This window comes from Rhinoraja longicauda, chromosome 1 (assembly GCF_053455715.1).
Source record: "Rhinoraja longicauda isolate Sanriku21f chromosome 1, sRhiLon1.1, whole genome shotgun sequence".
Lineage (NCBI taxonomy): Eukaryota > Metazoa > Chordata > Chondrichthyes > Rajiformes > Arhynchobatidae > Rhinoraja > Rhinoraja longicauda.
The window spans coordinates 5973680-6000706 of NC_135953.1; the positions used below are offsets into that span (position 1 = coordinate 5973680).

At 50.8% G+C, this 27027-nt stretch overlaps 1 protein-coding gene across 1 annotated transcript in view; it reads right to left on the reverse strand.

The window, feature by feature from the left end:
• aup1 (AUP1 lipid droplet regulating VLDL assembly factor) overlaps window positions 1–27027 on the reverse strand; it is a 54527-nt gene that overhangs the window by 22200 nt on the left and 5300 nt on the right. The window contains exons 3-7 of the mRNA XM_078405158.1: window positions 18187–18337; window positions 7243–7430; window positions 5104–5176; window positions 4004–4077; window positions 1905–1971 (exon numbers count right to left, since the gene is read on the reverse strand). Of these exons, the coding sequence (XP_078261284.1) occupies window positions 1905–1971; window positions 4004–4077; window positions 5104–5176; window positions 7243–7430; window positions 18187–18337 (553 nt within the window). The remainder of the gene's footprint in view (window positions 1–1904; window positions 1972–4003; window positions 4078–5103; window positions 5177–7242; window positions 7431–18186; window positions 18338–27027) is intronic.

The following is a 27027-nucleotide window of genomic DNA, read 5'->3' on the forward strand; positions in this document are numbered from 1 at the left end:
TTGAAGTTGATGTGTTGGATGCAGGAGAAATGGGCAGGAGTAAAGACCTGAGCGACTTTGACAAGGGGCCAAATTGTTATGGCCAGACGACTGGATCAGAGCATCTCTGAAACGGCAAGGCTTGTGGGGTGCTCCTGGTCAGCAGTGGTGAGTACCGACCGACAGTGGTCCGAGGAGGGACCAAACCACAAACCGGCGACAGACAGGGTGTTGGGTGCCCAACGCTCATCGATGCGCGAGGGCAACGAAGGCTATCCCGTCTGGTCCGAACCGACAGAAGGTCGACTGTGGCACAAGTCACAGAAAATGTTAATGGTGGTCACGGGAGGAATGTGTCACAATACACAGTGCATCGCACCCTGCTGTGTATGGGGCTGCACAAGGAGTACCAACAGCATATTAGGGCAGGTGGTCATAATGTTTTGGCTGGTCGGTATATATATTGCCTTTAACATTACAACGCCATGGGAGGAGCCAGCGCTGCCCTGGCAGCTGCGGCTTGCCTGCACTGCAGTCCGTTTGTCTTTTGTGTTTTTAGTTGTTTTTGTCTGAATTGTAGTTTAAATATGATGTAGTGTTTGCGGTTGTGTGTTATGTGGGGGGGGGGGGGGGGGGTGGGAACTGTAACATTGTCTCTACTGAACAGAGACGCGACCTTTATTTCTGTGTCGTGTCTCCGTTCCCGCTGCGGCCTACCACCGGCCATGCACCTGGAGCTGGCCCGGCTGGGACCACCAGAGCCAGCGGCCCGGACTCACCACCTGCGGCGCTGGCTGCCTTCGGATGCTGCGGGAGCGGCTGCGACTCGTCTCCGGAGGCTTCGGTGCGGGTCGCCTGGACGTCGCAAGCCCGCAGGCCCCTGGGTGGGGGCTGACATCGGGAGCTCCGGCAGCGGCAGCCCCGCGGAGCTTGGGTCGGCCCGTCACGGACCTTTCACCTTCCGCCGCGGCCTGAAATAGGCTGCGGGATTTTCTCCGCCCGGCGGGGGCTTCAATGTCAGGAGCCCCGACCGCCCCGATGTGGGAACTCCAACAGCCTGACCGCGGGAGAAGACGACAAGGGAAGAGAAAAGACATTCTGGCCTTCCATCACAGTGAGGAGGTGACTGGAGGAGACTCACTGTGATGGATGTTTCTTTTGTTTGGTGTTAGTTTGTGATTGTATGTGTTATTGCATTTTTATTGATTATTCTTATTGGTCTTATTGTTGCACTGCGGGTAATTTTTCATTTCACTGCACATTTATGTGTATGTGACAAATAAACCACTATTGACTATTGACAGACCCAGGTTTGATCCTGAATACGGGTGCTGCCTGTAGGAAGTTTGGATTACTCCCCGTGACCTGTGTGGGTTTTCTCCGAGATCGGCAGCACAGCGGTAGAGTTGCTGCCTTACAGCAAATGCAGCGCCGGAGACTCAGGTTCGATCCTGACTACGGGCGCCGTCTGTACGGAGTTTGTACGTTCTCCCCGTGACCCGCGTGGGTTTTCTCCGAGATCTTCGGTTTCCTCCCACACTCCAAAGACGTGCAGGTATGTAGGTTAATTGGCTGGGCAAATGTTTTAAAAAATTGTCCCTAGTGGATATAGGATAGTGTTAGTGAGCGGGGATCGCTGTGCGGCGCGGACCCGGTGGGCCGAAGGGCCTGTTTCCGCGCTGTACCTCTAAATCTAAATCTAAAAAATCTCCGGTTTCCTCCATCACTCCATAGATGTGTAGGTAGGTTGGTAGGTTAATTGACTTGGTAAAATGTGAAAATTGTCCCTTAGTGTTTGTGTAGGGTAGGGCGAGAGTACGAGGCGATCGCTGGTCGGTGTGGACTCGATGGGCCGAAGGGCCTGTTCCCACACTGGATCACTAAACTAAACTGCCAGTTGAGCACTCGGTTCACAAGCAACCCACCTCTTGCACTCTGACCGCAAACTCTTCCTCCGATTCACCTTCCATTTGGGACATGCTGGGCAGCCACCTACAAGGTGCAGGACAGACAGCTGTAATAGTTGGACAACACAGTTACACTCGCAAGCATATACACACTCGGACCTTCCGACCCAATAATACTTTAGCCGCTAATATTCCTAAGGTGATCATTCCCGGAGTTCAATGAAGTAAGCGCGAGCAATTTGTACGGGCGTCAGGGGTCATGGGGAGAAGGCAGGAGAATGGGGTTGAGAAGAAAAGATAGATCAGCCATGGCTGAACGGCAGAATAGACTTGATGGATCGAATGGTATGGGGATATGGGGTACAGGGAGAAGGCAGGAACGGGGTACCGATTGAGAATGATCAGCCATGATCACATTGAATGGTGGTGCTGGCTCGAAGGGCCGAATGGCCTACTCCTGCACCTATTGTCTATTGCTTAAGAACTTATGAAGATTAAGTCAATAGACAATAGGTGCAGGAGGAGGCCATTCGGCCCTTCGAGCCAGCACCGCCATTCAATGTGATCATGGCTGATCATTCTCAATCAGTACCCCGTTCCTGCTTCTCCCCATACTCCCTGACTCCGCTATCCTTAAGAGCTCTATCTAGCTATCTCTTGAATGCATTCAGAGAATTGGCCTCCACTGCCTTCTGAGGCAGAGAATTCCATAGATTCACAACTCTCTGACTGAAAAAGTTTTTCCTCATCTCAGAGAAAGATTTAATAAGAATCCGAGGGAATGACCTTTTCACACAAAGGGCGATGGGTGTACGGAACGAGCCGCCAGAGGAGGTAGTTGAGGCAGGAACTATCGCAACGTTCAAGAAACATTTGGACAGGTGCACGGATGGGACAGGTTTGGAGGGATGTGGGCCAAACGCAGGCAGGACGAGTGTAGGTGGGACATGTTGGCCGGTGTGGGCAAGTTGGGCCGAAGGGCCTGTTTTTCACGCTGCATCACTCTGTGACTGTTTCAGAGAGAAACGGATATCATCTGCCATAATGAAATGGGCGATTTAATGAAGGGCAGAGTGGTCTGCAGCTAACCCAGCATTGCATGGAAAGGGGAACGGAGTGAAGGAAATATTAACAGCATTATGGAGTTCACAGAGTGACAAAGAGCACAGGTAAAGGAAGTGTTTAACATTAAGAGGCATAGATAGACTGTCAGCACCTATTTCGCCAGGGTGGAAGTGTCCTACACGAGAGGGGATAGATATAAAGGAGAGGGGGGTGGGGGTGGGGGGGTTGGAGTAACTTAGCGGGTCGGGCAGGATCCCTGGAGAACTTGGATAGGTGATGTTTCGGGTTAGGACTCTGCTTCAGAACGATTCAACTGAACCAGTCTGTAGTAGGGCCCCAACCCGAGGCATCACCTATTCACGTTGAAGCAGTCTGAAGGGTCCCGACCCAAAACGTCACCTATCTATGTTCGACCAGTCTGAAGAAGGGCCCCAACCCAGAATGTCACCTATCTATATTGAATCAGTCAGCAGAAGGGCCCCGACCCAAAACATCACCTATCTATGTTGAATCAGTCTGAAGAAGGGTCCCGACTCAGAACGTCACCTATCTATGTTGAATCAATCTGAAGAAGGGTCTTGACCCAAAACGTCACCTATCTACATTGAATCAGTCTGAAGAAGAGCCCCGACCCAGAATGTCATCTATCTATGTCGAATCAGTCTGAAGAAGGGCTCCGACCCGAAGCGTGACTTATGATCTGCAGCAATGCTATTTGACCCCGAGTTACTCCAGCACTTTGCATCTTTTTTTTGTAAAGCAGCACCTGCAGTTCCTTATTTCTACGGGCAGATACACTGGATGGCTTCCCTCCCGCTGACGCTCGAAACTACCGCAAGGCAATGACACAGGCCCGAGCTCTTGTTTGCATATACATTGATCAGACATAGCAAGGTACATCGGCCGACCAAGCTGTGAGAGGCACCGTGTTAACGCAGGGTGTGAGCTGGGGATAGGGGGTGGGGACAGAGGAGGAGGAGGAAGCTAAACACAAGCGAGTTCACTCAACCTTACCGATATGACCCCCAGTGATAGTTAGCGACAGTTACTACCTTACTTGGTATATGGTGAAGGGGATAAAAAACATCCACAGCAGCTCGGCGAGCCAAGAGGAATCGACGACACTCTGTGGGAGAAAGGGGAGGGAAAGATAAGTCTGACGTACACAGGTGGCACAACTGTGCCCAGTTCCGTCACTAAATCTGTTCCCACAGGTATTTACTTTGGTTTAGATGCGGCGCGGAAACAGGCCCCTTTCGGCCCACCGGGTCCGCGCCGCCCAGCGATCCCCGCACATTAACACCATCCTACACCCACCAGGGACAATTTTTACATTTACCAATTAACCCACATACCTGTATGTCTTTGGAGTGTGGGAGGAAACAGAAGATCTTGGAGAAAACCCACGCAGGTCACGGGGAGAACGTACAAACTCCGTACAGACAGCGCCCGTAAGAAACATAGAAAATAGGTGCAGGAGGCCATTTGACACCATTGTGATCATGGCACAGTAACCCGTGCCTGCCTTCTCCTCTTTTCCCTTGATTCCGCTAGCCCCATGAGCTCTATCTAACTCTCTTAAAAATTCATCCAGTGAATTGACCTCCACTGCCTTCTGTGGCAGAGAGTTCGAAGCCGGGATCGAACCTGGGTCTCCGGGCTGCGTCTCTTGTTCGCTGAGATCGCTGAGACAGCAGTGACATTAAATGTCTGTTTCCACATTTGTCTTTCCTGACTTTCTCCTTCCCACTCCCAAACAGGAAAATCCAAAGATGGGAGACTGAATGTTTGGAGTTTGGAAGAGCTGAACTTGTTTTTAAAAATTTGAATTAAGCAAGATCCACTATCACTTATGTGGACTAATATCTCACGTTGGTATCAGACTTAGAGTCATAGTGTGGAAACAGGCCCTTCTGGAGAAATCCCACGTGGACAACGTAAAAACTCCACACAGGCAGCACCCGTGGTCAGGATGGAATCCGGGTCTCTGGCCGCTGTAAGGCAGCAACGCTACCGCTCCGCCATCGTGCCACCCCAAGGGGCGGAGGAATGAGCAATGGCCAAGAATTAAAAACAGCGAGGACATGCAGGAGAAGGAAAGGGGTCTTAAATGAACGAGAGCACTCTCCATTCACACAAAGTGTAAACTCACCACAGCTATGAAGGGCCTCTTCACGGTTAACACCACAGGTTGAATTGTGCTATTTATAGAAAAAGCCCAGGAGCTGGAACAGTAATAAGAACAAAGCACATCAAAATTATCCGTACAGTCTCACTCAACACCCGATAGAGACCATTGCACTGAAAACCGACTGCTGCCTTTTATCTGTGCCCATCCCAATATCAGCACAGTCATCTCAAACTTTGACTTAGCAATACAGTCCCTGGAGTGCCAGGATGTTGAAAGGACGTAAGATAGAAACATGTAAAATAAGTGCAGGAGGAGGCCATTTGGCCCTTCGAGCCAGCACCACCATTCATTGTGATCATCCACAATCAGTAACCCGTGCCTGCCTTCTCCCCATATCACTTGATTCCGCTAGTCCCGAGAGCTCTATAAAACACAAGCTGTGCTAGATCTTGTGTTGTTATGACTTCTGCATGATTCCCCGACTGGCTTTGGCTCATTTCCCTGAGGCAGGTCCAGTACTGCTGCCTTCTTCAGTAAATGAAAAGCACAAAAAAAACAAAAAAATGATGCTTTAAATCTGAAGATTTAAAATCGAAACGTATAGGATTATTAAGGGGTTGGACACGTTAGAGGCAGGAAACATGTTCCCAATGTTGGGGGAGTTCAGAACCAGGGGCCACAGTTTAAGAATAAGGGGTAGGCCATTTAGAACGGAGATGAGGAAAAACTTTTTCAGTCAGAGAGTTGTGAATCTGTGGAATTCTCTGCCTCAGAAGGCAGTGGAGGCCAATTCTCTGGATGCTTTCAAGAGAGAGCTAGATAGAGCTCTTAAAGATAGCAGAGTCAGGGGGTATGGGGAGAAGGCAGAAACGGGGTACTGATTGAGAATGATCACATTGAATGGTGGCGCTGGCTCGAAGGGCCGAATGGCCTACTCCTGCACCTGTTTTCTATTGTCTAAGAACAAGTGCTGGAAACAATCAGCAAGAAAGAGATGTCAAGCAGTTAACATTCCAGGCCTCTGCTCATCCTCTCTCCACGCTCCCTCGTCTGCTGAATGTGTCCAACATTGCCAGGACTTGAGGGGTTGAGCTGTAGGGAGAGATTGGGCAGACTAGGACTTTATTCTGAAGAGTGCAGGAGGATGCGGGCTGATCTTGCAGAGGTGTGAAAGATCATGAGGGGAATAGATAGAGTAGATGCACAGAATCAATGGATATCTTCACGGCAGAGATAGATAGATTCTTTGATTAGTACGGGTGCCAGAGGGTTATGAAAAGGAACTATTATCTACCTCATTGGTGACCCTTGGACTATCCTTGATCGGACTTTGCTGGCTTTACCTCGCACTAAACATTATTCCCTTTATCATGTATTTGTACACTGTAAATGGCTCGATTGTAATCATGTATTGACTTTCTGCCGACTGGATAGCGCGCAACAAAAGATTTTCACTGTACCTCGGGTACACGTGACAATAAACTAAACTAAAGCAGGAGATTGGGGTTGGAGGGAGAGATAGATCAGCCATGATTGAATGGTGGAGTAGACCCGATGGGCCGAATGGCCTAATTCTGCTCCTATCACTTATGGACAGGAATCTTTTACCCAGGATAGGTGAATCAAGAAGCAGAGGACAGAAACTGGACCGCCTATAGAATCATAAAATGACTGAAAGGAATAGATGGGGTGCATGCACGGAGTCTTTTACCCAGAGTAGGGGAAATCAATAATAGACAATAAACCCCGTTACAGATACATAGAATCAGTACCCCGTTCCTGCCCTCTCCCCATACCCCCTGAGGCAGAGCATCACCAGAGAAGACACCCAGCAACTGGTGATGTCCATGAATCGCAGACTTCAAGCAGTCATTGCATGCAAAGGATATGCAACAAAATACCAAACGTGACTACTTTCATTTACATGACATTGCTGTGTCCCAAACATTATGGTGCCCTGAAATGGGCTGAAACCAAAATGTATAAAAATTGCCTTTATTAAAATCTGACAATGTGCACAATCTGAGAATTCCACAGATATCTACGCAGATATTGACACAGATGTCAGGATCTAACCCGGGGCGCTGGCGCTGCGAGGCGATCGCACTACCGCCACGACATTTAAGAAGAAACACTGGACCATTAAAGTAGGAATCGTACCTGAATTTCAGGAGCCCAACCTTGCCATTGGTCATCTCATCCTCTGGGAACAGGAGCAGGGTGCGTTCTCCCTCCAGGGAGTTGTATCCCCGCAGCGTCTCCACCAAACGCGTGCGGCTTTCTATCCAGCCCAGCTCCATGTAGCCGCGAGCCCAACTCATAAAGCCAGCCCGACCCTCCAGCAAGGGCTAAACACACGTGCAAGATTGAAACAGCCCATTACACAAAGATCAAGCCAAGGGTACACCGATCAGCCAAGACATTATGACCATTGGCGGTCAAAGTGAATCACATTGATTATCTTGTTACAATGGCACCTGTCAAGAGGTGGGATATATCAGGCAACAAGTCAGTTCTTCAAGTTGATGTGTTGGGTGCAGGAAAAATGGGCAGGAGTAAAGACCTGAGCGACTTTGACAAGGGCCAAATTGTTCTGGCCAGACGACTGGGTCAGAGCATCTCTGAAACGGCAAGGCTTGTGGGGTGCTCCCGGTCAGCAGTGGTGAGTACCGACCGACAGTGGTCCGAGGAGGGACCAAACCACAAACCGGCGACAGACAGGGTGTTGGGCGCCCAAGGCTCATCGATGCGCGAGAGCAACGAAGGGTATCCCGTCTGGTCCGAACCGACATAAGGTCGACTGTGGAACAAGTCACAGAGAATTTTAATGGTGGGGATGGGAGGAATGTTTCACAATACACAGTGCATCGCACCCTGCTGCGTATGGGGCTGCACACAGAGGACTTAACGATAGCGGAGTCAGGGGGTATGGGGAGAGGGCAGGAACGGGGTACTGATTGTGAATGATCACATTGAATGGCGGTGCTGGCATGAAGGGCCGAATGGCCTACTCCTGGACCTATTGTCTATTGACCAACAGCATATTAGGCAGGTGGTCAGAATGTTTTGGTTCATCAGGTCATAATGTTTTGGCCGATCGATGTAGAGTCAGAGAACACAGAATCAGGCTCCTCAGTCCGAAGAAGGGCCTCGACCCAAAACATCACAAATTCCTTCTCTCCAGAGATGCTGCCTGACCCGCTGAGTTACTCCAGAATTTTGTGACCATCATCGGTATATAGACAATAGACAATAGGTGCAGGAGTAGGCCATTCAGCCCTTCGAGCCAGCACCGCCATTCAATGCGATCATGGCTGATCACTCTCAATCAGTACCCCGTTCCTGCCTTGTCTCCATGCCCCCTCACTCCGCTATCCTTAAGAGCTCTATCCAGCTCTCTCTTGAAAGCATCCAACGAACTGGCCTCCACTGCCTTCTGAGGCAGAGAATTCCACACCTTCACCACTCTCTGACTGAAAAAGTTCTTCCTCATCTCCGTTCTAAATGGCCTACCCCTTATTCTTAAACTGTGTCCCCTTGTTCTGGACTCCCCCAACATTGGGAACATGTTTCCTGCCTCTAATATGTCCAATCGCCTAATTATCTTATATGTTTCAATAAGATCCCCCCTCATCCTTCTAAATTCCAGTGTATACAAGCCTAATTGCTCCAGCCTTTCAGCCTCCAGTCAGTCCCGCCATTCCGGGAATTAACCTAGTGAACCTACGCTGCACGCCATCAATAGCAATCGCAGTCTGTCCGGCATCTGCAATTCCTTCCTACACATCGGGCGTTTTGGCCTTGCTTGCTGCTTGGATGAGAGGGTTTCAGCTACTGGGAGAGGTTGGACAGACTGCGATTGTTTTCTCCAGAACTTCGGAGGTTGAGGGGAGACGATAGAAGTGTATAAAATTATGAGAGGCACAGTTAGGGTAGACAGTCGGAACCTTTTTCCCCAGGGTGGAAATGTCCAGCACTGGAGGGCATGGAGATAAGGTGAGAGGGGGGGGGGGGGGGGAGTTTAATGGAGATGTGGGGGCTATGTTTTTTTTTACTGGAGTGGTTTAGTTTTGTTTAGTGTCCAGATACAGCGCAGAAACAGGCCCTCCGTCCGGGATGACGGCTGATTTCTAATATCCTTGGATAATGTTGATCATGACAAACTGTTTTCTCTGATTCAAGAGTGAGGCAACAGAGGTCCCGACCCGTGTTTGAAGAAGGGCAAACCAACCACTAATTGGCAGAAACAATATTATAGTGATGGCTCGGCCAGTGTTTATAATAGCTTCCCTCTGGAGCTGGTGGAAGCAGTTAGTATTGATCCATTGCAAGGGAGGTGAGATAAATATCTTCCAGAAATTAATACAGAGTGATACAGCAGAAACTAATAGATTCATGCTGTTGCAAGTAGGGCCTGTAGAGTTTAGTTTACTTTAGTTTAATATAGTTTAGTTTAATTTACTTTAGTACAGTTTAATTTACTTTAGTTTAATTTAGTTTAGAGACAGGCCCTTCGGCCCACCAAATCCACGCCGCCCAGCGATCCCCGCACACTAACAACACTATCCCACACGCACTGGGGACAACTTTACAATTTTTACCAAGCCAATTAGCCTACAAACCTGCACGTCTTTGGAGTTGAATTTAGTTTAGAGATACAGCGCGGACACAGGCTCTTCGGCCCACCGAGTCCGCGCCGACCAGTGATCCCCGCACACTTACACTGTCTTACACACACCGGGGACAAATTTACAATTTTTACCAAGCCAATTAGCCTACGTCTTTGGTGTGTGGGAGGAAACCGGAGCACCCGGAGAAAACCCACGCAGGTCATGGGGAGAATGCGCAAACTCCGTACAGACAGTACCCGTAGTCAGGATCGAACTGGGTCTCTGGCGCTGTGAGGCAGCAACTCTACCGCTGCGCCACCGTGCCGTCTCGGTGGTGGAGGGGGCGGATAAGACAGTGGCGTTTACGAGGGTTTCGTATAGGCACATGAAAGCGCAGGGAATAGAGGGATATGACTCATGTACAGGCAGACCAGGTCAGTTTAACACGGAATCATGCGCACCACAAACATTGTGGGCCGACGGATCTGTACCTGTGCTCTACTGTTTTATGTTAAAATCGAGCCCTTTCCAGGGGAGGGGAGGTGGGGGGGGGAATGATCGGTGAACGATAGTGAGAAGACCAGTAACTTTGTGGATTTTAATGCTTTCCCTGCTCCTTGGGATTCTCAAAAACAAACTGGAGATCACGGTTTTATGACAATTGATTTTAGAAATACGCCTTGTAGGTTCACAGAACCCGGCATTTGCTGTACAGAGCACCGGCAAATCCAAGCAAACATTCAATCTTATGCAAAGATAGACACAAAGTGCCGGGGTGCCTCAGCGGGTCAGGCAGCATCGCTGGATAAAATGGATAGGTGACGTTTCGGGTCATCTATCGAAAGTCTGAAGGGTCCCAACCTGGAACATCACCTATCCCAAAGACAGTCGCAAAAGCCTGGAGTGCAGCGTAGGTTTACTAGGTTAATTCCCGGAATGGCGGGACTGTCGTATATTGAAAGACTGGAGCGACTAGGCTTGTATACACTGGAATTTAGAAGGATGATAGGAGATCTTATCGAAACGTATAAGATTATTAAGGGGTTGGACACATTAGAGGCAGGAAACATGTTCCCAATGTTGGGGGAGTCCAGAACAAGGGGCCACACTTTAAGAATAAGGGGTAGGCCATTTAGAACTGAGATGAGGAAAAACTTTTTCAGTCAGAGTTGTGAATCTGTGGAATTCTCTGCCTCAGAGGGCAGTGGAGGCCAATTCTCTGAATGCATTCAAGAGTGAGCTGGATAGAGCTCTTAAGGATAGCGGAGTCAGTGGGTATGGGGAGAAGGCAGGAACGGGGTACTGATTGAGAATGATCAGCCATGATCACATTGAATGGCGGTGCTGGCTCGAAGGGCCGAATGGCCTCCTCCTGCACCTATTGTCTATTGTCTATTAACTCGGCGGGTCAGGCAGCATCTCAAGGGAAAAGGAATGGGTGACATTTCTGGTCGAGACCCACAGTCTGAAGAAGGGGTCTGGACCTGAAAGGTTAGCTATTCCTTTTCTCCAGAGGTGTTGCCTGTTACTCCACCATTTTTCTGTCTATCCGGTGTAAACTGGCATCTGCAGTTCCTTCCTACACATCACCTCACATCCTACACGTCCTCATGTTGGTGAGGCAACATTCAGAGTATCGTGTTCAGTTCAGGCATGTGAGTGAGGTCAAAAGAAAAGAGGAAAGAGCCGAGCGTTTACTCTTTGACCCACGGGGATCAAAAAATTGGGAAATATTTGAAACTTTACATTAAAAATTACCAGTGTCCAGCCTCTTTTTGTGCATTTCAAAGTAAAAATAGACATTACAAAATAATGTGAATATGTCACTGTGCACTAAGTAAATTCGCACATTAATTGATAATCAACCCAAAAAGATGGTAATTGGCTTTTCTGCTGTGTTTTATATTTTAACCCCGTTGTGGCGGCTCCCAAGGGTAGGGCCATACTACTACCGACCCCTCGGCACGGGAATGGACCAGTCCCGGGAGGCGGTCCTGGACTCAGGGATATAAGGACAAGGTTTGGGCGCCAAGCCATTCCGGCAGACTAGACCCGTCTGAGACCCACGATACAATAAATATACCTTCCCGAAATACCTGGCTCCTTGCCTTTATCAACACGCTACATTGGTGACCTCGACGGTCCATTCATTAGGATGGACAGAAAAGCATATTCCGACCGCCCGTCCGGCTCGCAGGCCGACCAGGCCCCAGCTGTCGACGCGGTAGGAATCAAGCTCCCGACCTTCTGGACCACCCGGGCTCGCGTTTGGTTTTACCAAGCGGAGGCCCAGTTCCAGCTGCAGGGCATCACAGTGGATAACACCCGGTTTTTCCACCTGGTGGGAGCCCTTGACCAGGACGCGGCCGAAGAGGTAACGGAGTTCCTCCAGGACCCACCGGCCGACGGTAAATATGAAGCCCTTAAGGAGCTGCTGCTCCAAACCTACGGGCTAACCCGAATGGAGCGGGCCGAAAGGCTCCTCCACATGCCAGGCCTCGGTGACCGGCGCCCATCTAGCCTCCTGAAGGAGATGGTCGCGTTACTCGACGGGCACAGACCGTGCCTGATGTTTGAGTATACTTACCTGCACCTGCTGCCGGCCGACATTCGCCTGCAGCTCACCGACGCCTCCTTTGCAGACACCCGGGCCCTCGGCAGGCGCGCTGACGCGCTGTGGGCGGCGCGCCGTGATGACGTCAGTGCGCTAAACGTCACTCGAGAAGCGCCCGATTTTCTCCGGTCGGGCGGGGGAGCTGTGGAAGGAGTGACAGCTACGTCCCGGAGGCCTGCGAGATCGCCCCCGGTGGCCATTGCGGGTCGTGCACCTGCAGTCCCACACCAGCAGGCTCCAGCCAGCACCAGCAAGAGGTACTGGTGTTATTACCACCAGCGCTGGGGTGCGGCAGCCCGACAATGCCGCCAGCCGTGCACATTTCCGGAAAACGCCCGGGCCGGCTACCAATAGTCCCTGCGGTGGCCGGCCAGATTCACCGCCTCTTCGCCTGGGATCGGCGGTCCGGGAGCCGCTTCCTTGTGGATACCGGGGCGGAGCTGAGCGTCCTGCCCCCTTCGCCGCTGGACATTCGTTCTGGGAAGCGGGGGCCCATCCTCACCGCGGCAAATGGGAGCATTATCCAGACATATGGCGTCCGCACGGTCCACATCGTTTTCGGCGCCAGTCATTTTACGTGGCTGTTTACGATCGCCGACGTCTCCCAGCCGTTGCTCGGGGCCGACTTTCTGCGGGCTCATTCTCTCCTCGTGGACGTCAGGCAGCAGCGCTTGGTCCACTCCGCCACGATGGAGCCCATCGCGTTGCGGCTGAATGACCCCATTATACGCCCGCTATCGTCCGTGGACTCCCATTTCGCTCGGGTGCTGGCGGACTTTCCGGATATTATGGCCCCGCAATTCCGGTCATCGACCCCCAAGCATGGGGTGTACCATTATATCACAACTACCGGCCCACCCCTCCACGCACGAGCACGCCGACTCCCGCCTGAGAAACTACGCCTGGCACGACAGGAGTTCCGCACAATGGAGTCCTTGGGGATCGTCCGCCCTTCCAACAGCCCATGGGCATCTCCACTCCACATGGTCCCCAAGGCAAACGGGGGCTGGAGGCCTTGCGGGGATTATCGGCGGCTGAACGTCGCTACCGCCGAGGACCGATACCCCGTGCCCCACATCCAGGACTTCAACGCCCATTTGGCTGGGGCCACGATATTTTCAAAGGTGGATCTGGTGCGAGGTTACAACCAGATCCCGGTCCACCCGGAGGATGTACCCAAGACGGCAATCATCACGCCGTTCGGACTCTACGAGTTCGTACGGATGCCGTTCGGCCTCAAGAACGCCGCGCAGTCATTCCAGCGGTTAATGAACGGCGTGTGTCGCGGGCTGGATTTCCTATTTGTCTACCTTGACGACATGTTGGTAGCCAGCCGCTCGCGGCAGGAGCACTGTGCCCACCTCCGGCAGCTTTTCCAGCGGATCAGCGAACACGGGTTGGCCATAAACCTCGCCAAGTGCCGCTTTGGCGTGGCCACAATCGACTTTCTCGGCCACCGTGTGTCCTCGCAAGGAGCGGTTCCCCTGCCGGACAAAGTAGACGCCATCCGCCGGTTACCCCGTCCGTCCTCGGTGCGTGGCCTGCAGGAGTTCGTCGGCATGGTGGCATTTTATCACCGGTTCCTGCCATCCGCGGCCCACATCATGCGGCCGCTATACGAGCTGCTGGCGGGCAAGCGTAAGACCGTCGTGTGGACCGACGAGGCCGTAACAGCCTTTGACGGCGCGAAGGAGGCCCTGGCTCGGGCTGTGCTGCTTGTTCACCCACGGGAGGATGCCCCGACAGCCCTTACGGTGGACGCCTCAGAGTTGGCGGTTGGTGCCGTACTGGAGCAACTGACGGACGGGGGTTGGCGCCCCCTGGCCTTCTTCAGCCGGCACCTCGACAACGCCCAGAGGAAGTACAGCGCTTTCGACCGCGAGCTCCTCGCCCTGTACCTGGCCGTTCGTCACTTCCGCTATTTTCTGGAGGGCCGCCCGTTCACCGCTTACACGGACCACAAGCCGCTCACTTTCGCCCTGGCAAAAGTCTCCGACCCATGGTCCGCCCGACAGCAGCGCCAGTTGGCCTACATATCAGAATTCACCACCTCCATCCGCTTTATCGAGGGGAAGGAAAACCGGGTGGCCGACGCATTGTCTCGCCCCGCCATCAATGCCGTGTTAGAAGTGGCACCCGGCATTGATTATTCTGCCCTGGCGGAGGCCCAACTAACGGACGGGGAGATGCCCGCCTACCGGACTGCCATCTCTGGCCTCCGCCTTGAGGATGTTCCCCTCGGCCCCGGAGCGACGACGATACTTTGCGATGTGTCGGCAGGTCAGCCGCGCCCCATCGTCCCGGCCGCGTGGCGCAGGAGGGTGTTCGACGTGGTCCACGGGCTGGCTCACCCATCCATCCGGGCGACGATCTCATTGGTAGCTGCGCGGTTCATGTGGCATGGTCTGCGCAAGCAGGTTGGCCAATGGGCCCGCACCTGCATTCCGTGCCAGACGTCAAAAATTCAACGCCACGTCCGGGCGCCACTCCAAGGGATCGGTCTACCCTGCCGCCGTTTCGACCACCTGCACGTGGACATTGTGGGCCCGCTCCCGCCGTCCCGGGGCATCACCCACCTCTTCACGGTGGTGGACCGCTTCACGCGGTGGCCGGAGGCCATACCACTGGCTGATACGTCTACAGCCACATGCGCTCGTGCGTTGGCCGCGCACTGGATTGCTCGCTTTGGTGTGCCGGTGGTCATCTCATCGGATCGGGGGCCACAGTTCACCTCCGAGCTGTGGTCGGCCATGGCCCACCTGTTGGGCGTGCGGCTGCACCACACCACGGCCTATCACCCGCAGGCAAACGGCTTGGTGGAGAGGTTCCACCGGCAGCTGAAGGCAGCGCTGAAGGCGCGACTCGCCGGCCCCGACTGGATGGACGAGCTACCATGGGTTTTGCTGGGCATCCGGACTGCCCCCAAGGAAGACCTGGCTTCATCCTCAGCGGAGCTCGTCTACGGGTCTCCGCTCACGGTGCCCGGGGAGTTCGTGCCCTCGTTGCCGGGGCGAGAGGAACCGCCCTCATCCACCCTACATCGCCTCCGAGAGCGAGTTGGCAAGCTCGCACCCGTGCCGACGTCCCGCCATGGGACATTCCGCCCTTACGTGCCATCGGCCCTCCAGGACTGCGCCTTTGTGTTCCTGCGCCGTGACGCCCACCAGGCGCCACTCCAGAGGCCGTATGAAGGCCCGTACCGGGTGCTGGAGCACGGGCAGACAACCTTTGTTTTGGACATGGGGGGCCGGCCGGAGGCCGTGTCAATTGACCGCCTGAAGCCGGCCCACTTAGACATCGACCAACCGGTGCGGGTGGCCCAGCCTCGGCCACGAGGTCGCCCCCCTTTGCGGGTCCCACCGCCTGTCTCTCCAACTGTGCCTCCGCCGGCCCCTCTGTCGACCGATTACCATACGCGGTCCGGTCGGGTTGTGCGACCACCAGTGCGTTTCGTGCCTCCGGATCTGGGGGGGGGTACTGTGGCGGCTCCCAAGGGTAGGGCCATACTACTACCGACCCCTCGGCACGGGAATGGACCAGTCCCGGGAGGCGGTCCTGGACTCAGGGATATAAGGACAAGGTTTGGGCGCCAAGCCATTCCGGCAGACTAGACCCATCTGAGACCCACGATACAATAAATATACCTTCCCGAAATACCTGGCTCCTTGCCTTTATCAACACGCTACACCGTCTTAATTAATTTAGCTATATAATCTGGCACTTAAATTTAATATTTACTCATTACAGTCCCACTACTGATTTTCTGGCACTCTTATAGGCAATAGGTGCAGGAGTAGGCCATTCGGCCCTTCGAGCCAGCACCGCCATTCAATGTGATCATGGCTGATCATTCTCAATCAGTACCCCGTTCCTGCCTTCTCCCCATACCCCCTGACTCCGCTATCCTTAAGAGCTCTACCCAGCTCTCTCTTGAATGCATTCAGAGAATTGGCCTCCACTGCCTTCTGAGGCAGAGAATTCCACAGATTCACAACTCTCTGACTGAAAACGTTTTTCCTCATCTGTTCTAAATGGCCTACCCCTTATTCTTAAACTGTGGCCCCTGGTCCTGGTTCTTGGTTCCAGAGCTTTGTTGGTTTATCCAGCAGGCCAAGGAAGTCGGCTATGGGGATAGATGTGCCGGTTCCAGAGTCCCGGCCGCAGGTTGCAAATTCAACCCACTGATCGGCCATGGAAGTCCCGATGAGGACGAGATTGGCTGCCTTGCCCAGTCTAGGTGCCACATTTTTGGGGAGTTTTCTAGGGCACGGGGGATGTCTCGCGGAACCCCTAGCGACGTCTAGCGGAACCCTAGTAGTGTTCATTACAAGTCTATATATCGTTTTTTTTTTCTTTCTTTTTTTCAATCCGATTTCTCCGTTTATTTGGCAAAGTGGAAAACTAAAAAAAACATGCAAAAAGCGCAGAAATCCGCGGAAAATCCACATGCCTGTCAGTTCTGGGCACCATACCTTAGAAAAGATGTTGTCAAGCTGGAAAGAGTACAGAGAAGACTGACAAGGATGTTGCCAGTGCTAGAGGGTGAGGGTGAGCTATAGGGAGAGGTTGAGCAGGCTGGGACTCTATTCCTTGGAGTGCAGGAGGATGAGGGGTGATCATATAGAGGTGTATAAAATCATGAGAGGAATAGATCGGGTTGATGCCCGGAGGTGAATCGAGGACCAGAGGACAAATGTTCATGGTGAAGGGGAAAAGATTTAATAGGAATCTGAGGGGTAACTATTTCACACAAAGGGCGGTGGGTGGATGGAGCAAGCTGCCAGAGGAGGAAGTTGAGGCAGGGACTATCCCAACATTTAAGAAACAGCTTAGACAGGTACATGGATAGGACAGGTTTGGTGGGATATGGACCAAAAGCAGGCAGGTGGGACAAGTGTAGCTGGGATATAGAAACATAGAAAATAGGTGCAGGAGGCCATTCAGCCCTTCGAGCCAGCACCACCATTCATTGTGATCATGGCTGATCGTCCCCAATCAATACCCCGTGCCTGCCTTCTCCCCATATCCCTTGATTCCCCTAGCCCCTAGAGCTCTATCTAACTCTCTCTTTAAATCCATCCAGTGATTTGGCCTCCACTGCCCTCTGTGGCAAAGAATTCCACAAATGTTGGTCGGTGTGGGCAAGTCATAAGGAATAAGAGTAGAATTAGACCATTCGGCCCATCAAGTCTACTCCGCCATTCAATCATGGCTGATCTATCTCTCCCTCCTAGCTCCATTCCCCTGCCTTCTCCCCATAACCTCTGACACCTCCAACACAAGTTGGGCCGAAGGGCCTGTCTCCACACCGTATCACTCGATGACCTATCCATGTTGAATTGAAACATAGAAAATAGGTGCAGGAGTAGGCCATTCGGCCCTTCGAGCCTGCACCGCCATTCAATACGATCATGGCTGATCATCCAACTCAGTATCCCGTACCTGCCTTCTCTCCATACCCCCTGATCCCTTTAGCCACAAGGGCCACATCTAACTCTCTCTTAAATATAGCCAATGAACTGGCCTCAACTACCTTCTGTGGCAGAGAATTCCACAGATTCACCACACGCTGTGTGAAAAAAAACGTTCTCATCTCGGTCCTAAAAGACTTCCCCCTTATCCTTAAACTGTGACCCCTTGTTCTGGACTTCCCCAACATCGGGAACAATCTTCCCGCATCCAGCCTGTCCAACCCCTTAAGAATTTTGTAAGTTTCTATAAGATCCCCCCTCAATCTTCTAAATTCCAGAATTGGTTTTGAAGAAGGATCTCGACCCGAAACATCACCCAGCTACGTTCTCCAGACACGCTGCCCGAGCTGCTGAGTCACTCCGGCAACTTTGTGTGGCGACCCTTCTCTTCAATGGTGCCCAAACTTACCGTGTGGCACGGTGCGAGGAAACTCAGCACGTTGTGGTCAAACTGGGTGACGTGGTTGGCCATGTAGGTCTTGACGTTTTTGTCTCGCTGCTTGGGATCAGTTTGAGAGACAATCATGCCCAATACTGAGCACATTGCTCGCACGATAAACCTGCAGCGTAACACAAGAGAGGAAGCAATAAACACCAACTTGAATTTCAAAATGCAGACCATTTTACCAATCTTTCTTCGTAAGGTATAGGAGCAGAATTATAAGATTATTAAGGGGTTGGACACGTTAGAGGCAGGAAACTTGTTCCCAACGTTGGGGGAGTCCAGAACCAGGGGCCACAGTTTAAGAATAAGGGGTAGGCCATTTAGAACGGAGATGAGGAAAATCGTTTTCAATCAGAGAGTTGTGAATCTGCGGAATTCTCTGCCTCAGAAGGCAGTGGAGGCCAATTCTCTGAATGCATTCAAGAGAGAGCTGGATAGAGCTCTTAAGGATAGCGGAGTCAGGGGGTATGGGGAGAAGGCAGGAACGGGGTACTGATTGAGAATGATCAGCCATGATCACATTGAATGGCGGTGCTGGCTCAAAGGGCCGAATGGCCTTCTCCTGCACCTATTGTCTATTGAATTGGGCCATTCGGCCCATCAGGTCGACTGCCATTCAATCGTGGCTGATCGACCTTTCCCTCTCAACCCCATTCTACTGCCTTCTCCCCATAACCCCTGACACCCGTGCTAATCAAGAATCTGACGATCCTCTGCCTTAAAAATATCCACTGACTTGGCCTCCACGGCCATCTGTGACAATGAGTTCCAGATTCACCACCCTCCGACTAAAGAAACTCTTCTCCATCTAAAGGTGCGTCCTTTTATTCTGAGGCTGTGCCCTCTGGTCCTAGACTCACCCACTAGTGGGAACACCCTCTCCACATTCACTCTGTCCAGTCCTTTCACTATTTGGTGAGTTTCAATGAGGTCCCCCACCCCCATCATCTTTCCAAATCCCAGCGAGTACAGGCCCAGTGCTGTCAAACGCTCATTGTACGTTAACCGAATGATTCCTGGGATCATTCTCGTAATCCTCCTCTGGACCCGCTCCTTCCTCAGATGTGGGGACCCAAAGTACTCACAATATTCCAAACGCGGTCTGACAAAGCCTCAGCGTTGCATTCCTGTTTTTATATTCTAGTCCTCTCAAAATAAATGCCAGCGTTTATTTATTCATACAAAGGGTCCGATTGACACTAATTTGACATATTCATGTTCATAATTGGAGCAATTAGTTCAATATTTAAGTTTAACTAGACCAAGTGGACCCGTTGGGCCCAAATCTCTCCTGCATTGGTGCAGCATCCTCTCCTCGCCCCCCTCACCTCCCCCCCACTTCCCCCTCTCCATCCCCCTCAACCCCCCTTATCCACCCTCCTACCCCCTCCCTCCCACCTCCCTTCCCCCTCCCTCCCTCCTCCCTTCCTAGGAGATAGATTTAAACTTTAAAATGTGAATAACAAAAAATATAACACCGATTTCAATAAAACTACTTGCTTTACCATTAAAGTGATGACGGTGAGTAAGGTGGGCCTAAAATTGCCAAGCAATCGTGTACCGTTTTGGCTGTAGTTCGATCACAAATAAACAAACAAACGAGAGTTTTAGTATAACTTTTAGAGAGTGGTGAGTCTGTGGAATTCTCTGCCCAGAAGGTAGTTGAGGCCAGTTCATTGGCTATATTTAAGAGGGAGGTAGATGTGGCCCTTGTGGCTAAAGGGATCAGGAGGTATGGAGAGAAGGCAGATACAGGTTACTGAGCTGGATGATCAGCCATGATCATATTGAATGGCGGTGCAGGCTCGAAGGGCCGAATGGCCTACTCCTCAAGATAGCTTTATTTGTCATCCAATATTGGACGAAATTCGGTCACCCACAGTCCAACAATAAAAGCATTAAATAGGCATTCAAATTACACAACCCCAAAACCCCCAAAACACAGTCCAACAATAAAAGCATTAAATAGGCATTAAAATTACCCAACCCCCAAAACACACAAAAAAAGAAACATCCATCAAAGAAACATCCATCACAGTGAGTCTCCTCCAGTCCTCTCCTCACTGTGATGGAAGGCCACAATGTCTTTCCCTTCTCCTGCTGTCCTCGCCCGCACCTATTTTCTATGTTTCTATATAGATAATGCATTTAAATCCCTCAAAGTGGCAACACAATTGGCAAAGGTGGCGTAAATTCCTTTATCCGCCTGCATTCGTTGGTCAGAGCATTGAGTACAAGAGTCGGGAAGTCGTGATGCAGATTTATACGACTTTAGTCAGGCGGCATTTGGTGGAGTAGACTCGATGGGCCAAATGGCCTAAATCTGCTCCTGGACCTTATGAATAAGAAAAACACCAATACCGAGGAAGAAAAAAAAATTGACTACTGCTTTTCTCAAGTGATTTAAAAATACACAAGCCCCCAAAATAAACTGGTAATAGTAAAAAATAAATGAAACGATACCAACACCCCATCTGGCAGACTCAAAGCAGTTATCTTTATGCAAATTGTGGCCAAAAGCACTCAGGCTCGGTGTTACAAATTCTGTTTTATGTTCATGTTCCCACCATTCCTTTTCCATATCTAGCAGCATTACCCACGATCCCTAGAATGTCTTTTAGGGTGGCTTCTCAGAACAGTGGAACAAGGAACTAGAGAGAAGGCTATTTTAGATCTGGCTTTAAGTAATAATACAGGATTACCGAATGATCTCATTGTAAAGGATCCCCAAAGAGAGGATAGGCACAAAATGCTGGAGTAACTCAGCGGGGTTAGTTTATTTTGTGTTATTGTCACGTGTACAGGCACACGGGTACAGTGAAAAGCTTTTGTTGCGTGCTAACCAGTCAGTGGAAAGACAATACATGATTACAATCCAGCCGTCAACAATGGACAGACACATGACACTGGGAATAACGCGAATAATGTGTAGGAAGGAACTGTAGATGCTGGTTTAAATTAAAGATAAATATCAGTCTGAAGAAGGGGCTCGACCCGAAACGTCACCCATTCCTTCTCTCTGGGTGGCACGGTGGCGCAGCGGTAGAGTTGCTGCCTTACAGCGAATGCAGCGCCGGCCTGTGGCAGATTGTGTTTCCTCTAATTTTGCACACTCATCTCTTGTGTGGGACCTTGTCAAAGGCTTTTTGAAAGTCCAGATACACCACATCCACTGGCTCTTCCTTATCCATTCTGCAGCCCAGAGCAGGGGAATCGAGGACCAGATGACATAGGTTCAAGGTGAAGGGGAAAAGATTTAATAGGAGTCTGAGGGATAACCTTTTCACACAGAGGGTAGTAGGTGTATGGAACAAGCTGCCAGAGGATGTAGTTGAGGCTGGGACTCTCCCATCGTTTAAGAAACAGTTGGACAGGTACATGGCTAGGACAGGTTTGGAGGGTTATGGACTAAGCGCGGGTAAGTGGGACTAGTGTAGCTGGGACATTGTTGGCCGGTGTGGGCAAGTTGGGTCGAAGGGTCTGTTTCCACACTGTTTCAGCACTCTATGACTTGTTACATCCTCAGAAAATTCCAGAAGATTAGTCAAGCATGATTACCCTTTCATAAATCCATGCTGACTTTGACCGATGCTGTCACTGCTTTCCAAATGCGCTGCTATAACATCTTTAACAATCGACTCAAGCATCTTCCCCACTACCGATGTTAGGCTAACTGGTCTATAATTCCCCGTTTTCTCTCACCCTCCTTTCTTAAAAAGTGCAACGAGACCTGGGTGTCGTGGTACACCAGTCATTGAAAGTAGGCATGCAGGTGCAGCAGGCAGTGAAGAAAGCGAATGGTATGTTGGCATTCATAGCGATGGGATTTGAGTATAGGAGCAGGGAGGTTCTGCTGCAGTTGTACAGGGCATCATATGAAGAAAGACTGGATAGACTCGGCTTGTACTCGCTGGAATTAAGAAGATTGAGGGGGGATCTTATAGAAACTTACAACATTTTTAAGGGGTTGGACAGGCTAGATGCAGGAAGATTGTTCCCGATGTTGGGGAAGTCCAGAACAAGGGGTCACAGTTTAAGGATAAGGGGGAAGTCTTTTAGGACCGAGATGAGAACGTTTTTTTTCACACAGAGAGTGGTGAATCTGTGGAATTCTCTGCCACAGAAGGTAGTTGAGGCCAGTTCATTGGCTATATTTAAGAGGGAGATAGATGTGGTCCTTGTGGCTAAAGGGATCAGGGGGTATGGAGAGAAGGCAGGTACAGGATACTGAGTTGGATGATCAGCCATGATCATATTGAATGGCGGTGCAGTTGAATGGCCTACTCCTGCACCTATTTTCTATGTTTCTATAATTCCCCGTTTCCTCTCACCCTCCTTTCTTAAAAAGTGGAGTTACATTGGCCACCCTCCAGTCCACAGGAACGGATCCACATCCTGTTCCGCTTGGGTAGACAACCCAACAATATGAACATTAAACGGCCTAATTTTAACCACACTTTTTTCAATGCCCCTCCCCAACCCTGGAGTGCGCCAATTTCTTCCCTTCATCCGCTCTTCTTTCACCTGTATCCTTCTCCCTTGCATTACATTTCGTTCCTCTTCTCTCCTTCTATGACACCCTTCTCTTCTTCACTTCTGACATTTGCCCACCCACAGCATGGAAACAGGCCCTTCGGCCCCACGCCGACCAACATGTCCCTTCTACACTACACCCGCCTGCCTGCGTTTGGCCCGTATATCCGTAACTAAACCTGTCCTATCCATGCACCTGTCTACATGCCTATTAAACGCTGTGATAGTACCTGCCTCAACTACCTCCTCCGGCAGCTCGTACCCGACGCCCACCACTCTGAGTGAAAAAGTTACCCCTCGGGATCCTATTAAATCTTTCCCCCCCTCACTTTAAAAAAATCATCTGCAAATCATCACCATTTGCAAATCAGAACACCCTCACCTCTTTTCCAGATTTTAGATTTTTTTAGATTTAGAGATACAGCGCAGAAACAGGCCCTGCGGCCCACCGGGTCCGCGCCGCCCAGCGATCCCCACACACTAACACTATCCTACACCCACTAGGGACAATTTTTTTAAACATTTGCCCAGCCAATTAACCTACATATCTGTACGTCTTTGGAGTGTGGGAGGAAACCGAAGATCTCGGAGAAAACCCACGCAGGTCACGGGGAGAACGTACAAACTCCGTACAGACAGCACCCGTAGTCGGGATCGAACCTGAGTCTCCAGCGCTGCATTCGCTGTAAGGCAGCAACTCTACCGCTGCGCCACCTTGCCGCCCTTTCCACCGTATGAGCCGTACGAGGAAGGGTCCCAACCCAAAATGTCGTCCGTCCATTTCCTCCACAGTCGCCTGACCTGCTGTGTTACTGCGACACTTTCAGAAATTCCATTGGTTTGGTATCTTGCTCACCAGGTAATGTCTTCCATACCCCTCCAAGCTGTTTACACTGATCAGGCACCCATTTCACAACTTTTTATATTGACCAAACTCCCTTGAGGTCCACTAAGTACTAATAGTATGCAACATCTTAATAAAAATATAAAAACAGATTGGGGTTGTTGTTGTTGTTCATCCTTCGGGTTGGAAGATGACCATGACTTCACTTTCAGTTGGAGGATTGGTGACTGTGTGTCCGGAAGTGACTGGTGAGGCCAATCCGGGCCCGGCAGGCACGTCCACACGTAGGACACAAGTGGATGGGTGCTGCAGTGGAAGTGGAGGTAGCCCGGGCCTTGCGCGCGGTGCGTTTCCTCTGGGCCTCTGCGGTGCGTCTGTTCTCTGCTGCACGGGCTCCTGTGCTGAGCTTGCTACGCCAGGTTGGGACGGTCCAGAGCAAGAGACTCCCAAGTGCTGAGGTTGATGTCCAAGTCTTTGAGGGACACTTTGAGGCAGTCCTTAAACCGTTTCTTCTGTCCTCATACTGAGCGCTTGCCCTGACACAGTTCTCCATACAGAAGCTGTTTTGCCAGTCGACTCTCGGGCATTCTGACGACATGGCCTGTCCATCTGGCTTGGGCTTTCCGTAGGAGGGTGTGGACGCTAGGGATTCCGGCCCGTTCCAAGACCTCTGTGTCAGGAATTTTGTCCTGCCACCTGATGTGAAGGAGTCTGCGTAGGCAGCTCAAGTGAAAGTGGTTGAGCTGTTTGGCATGTCTGCTGTGGACAGTCCAGGTCTCACTGGCATAGAGAAGATTGGTGAGTCCCACTGCACGGTAGACCTTCAGCTTGGTGGTAAGGCTGAGTCCTCTCTGCTCCCAAACGTTCTCACGGAGTGAGATATTTTAACAATATCCATGGACCGTAAAACCTGCTAATCTAGATCCGAAGCGTTGAGGCTGCTGGGTTATTGGAGTTTAGAAATAGTTTAATATTCTCATGTGTACCAAGGTACAGTAAAAAAAAAAATTTAGTTTTGCATGCTATCCAATCTGATTAACTGTACCATACATAAATACAATCCAGCCAAACTCAAGTACAATAGTTGTGGCTCAGGTTCCTATTAAACCTTTTAGATTTGGAGATACAGCGCAGAAACAGGCCCTTCGGCCCACCGAGTCCGCGCCGCCCAACGATCCCCGCACACTAACACTATCCTACACCCACTAGGGACAATTTTTGCATTTGCCCAGCCAACTAACCTACAAACCTGCACGTCTTTGGAGTGTGGGAGGAAACCGAAGATCTCGGAGAAAACCCACGCGGGTCACGGGGAGAACGTACAAACTCCGTACAGACGGCGCCCGTAGTCAGGATCGAACCTGAGTCTCCAGCGCTGCATTCGCTGTAAGGCAGCAACGCCACCGTGCCGCCCTTTCCTCTCATCCCAAACATGATCCAGTAGAGTGAAGACTGGGACTCGATGCAACACAAAGGTTGAAGCTGTTAGGAAGGTTAATAGAATGCCGACCTCTGTTACAAGGGTAGAGAGTATATAAGTAGAAAAGTAGATTAAGAGGGTGACGTGTGAAGTAACGGTTGAGCAGGTCAGATGTATACACAGTGCAATACGGCAAAACGATAGACAATAGGTGCAGGAGGAGGCCATTCGGCCCTTCAATGTGATCATGGCTGATTATTCTCAATCAGTACCCCGTTCCTGCCTTCTCCCCATACCCCCTGACTCCGCTATCCTTAAGAGCTCTATCTAGCTCTCTCTTGAATGCATTCTGAGAATTGGCCGCCACTGTCTTCTGAGGCAGAGAGTCCCACAGATTCACAACCCTCTGACTGAAAAGGCTTTTCCTCACCTCAGTTCTAAATGGCCTACCCCTTATTCTTAAACTGTGGCCCCTTGTTCTGGACTCCCCCAACATTGGGAACATGTTTCCTGCCTCTAACGTGTCCAACCCCTTAATAATCTTATATGTTTCGATAAGATCCCCTCTCATCCTTCTAAATTCCAGTGTATACAAGCCTAGTCGCTCCAGTCTTTCAACATATGACAGTCCAGCCATTCCGGGAATTAGTGGGTATGTGCGGGATGGAAGATATGCGGGTTGGAAGGTTAATTGGGCACTAAATTGCCCTAAATGTGTAGTGAATGCATAGGACAGTGGGATAATATAGAACGGGTGATCGATGATCATTGTAGACTCGGCAGGCTGAAAGGGTCTGTTTCCGCGCTGTATCTCTAAAAACTAAACTAAAAAAAGTTATATCTACTCCAAAAGTCCAGTCAAAGACTATGCATGATTATAATCAAGTCGTCCAGTGTTCGTATAAAGGCGTGGGTTGACAGATAATTGCCGCTGTAAATTGCCCATAAAGTAGAGGGAGTGAACAAAAATGTGGGATAACAGAACTAGTGTGAACGTGGGCTCGGTAGGCCGAAGTGTTTGTTTCCAAGTTGTATCAGCGGCACGGTGGCGCAGCGGTAGAGTTGCTGCCTTACAGCGAATGTAGCGCCGGAGACTAAGGTTCGATCCTGACTAGGGGCGCCGTCTGTACGGAGTTTGTACGTTCTCCCCGTGACCTGCGTGGGTTTTCTCCGAGATCTTCGGTTTCCTCCCACACTCCAAAGACGTACAGGTATGTAGGTTAATTGGCTGGGCAAATGTAAAAATTGTCCCTAGTGGGTGTAGGATAGTGTTAGTGTGCGGGGATTGCTGGGCGGCGCGGACCCCGTGGGCCGAAGGGCCTGCTTCTGCGCTGTATCTCTAAATCTAAAAAATCCCTAAACTAAACACAGCTTCAATACCTCAACACTGCTACTGTACTTATCGAATAGTCAAATGCCTGGATAGAGTGGATGTGGAGACGATGTTTCCATTAGTGGGAGTGTCTGGGACCAGAGGCCATAGCCTTAGAATAAAAGGATGTACCTTTAGAAAGATGAGGAGTAATTTCATTAGAGGGTGGTGAACCGATGTGCAATTCATCGCCAAAGACGGCTGTGGAGGCCAAGGCAATGCATATTTTTAAAGCAGATACTGACAGATTCTTGATTAGTGCGGGTGTCAGGGGTTGTGGGGAGAAGGCAGGAGAATGGTGGAGTAGACTTGATGGGCCAAATGGCCTAATTTTGCTCCGATAATCTTATCGAAACGTATAAGATTATTAAGGGGTTAGACACGTTAGAGGCAGGAAACATGTTCCCAATGTTGGGATAGTCCAGAACAAGGGGCCACAGTTTAAGAATAAGGGGTAGGCCATTTAGAACTGAGATGAGGAAAAGCCTTTTCTGTCAGAGGGTTGTGAATCTGTGGGACTCTCTGCCTCAGAAGGCAGTGGAGGCCAATTCTCAGAATGCATTCAAAAGAGAGCTAGATAGAGCTCTTAAGGATAGCGGATTCAGGGGGTATGGGGAGAAGGCAGGAACGGGGTAC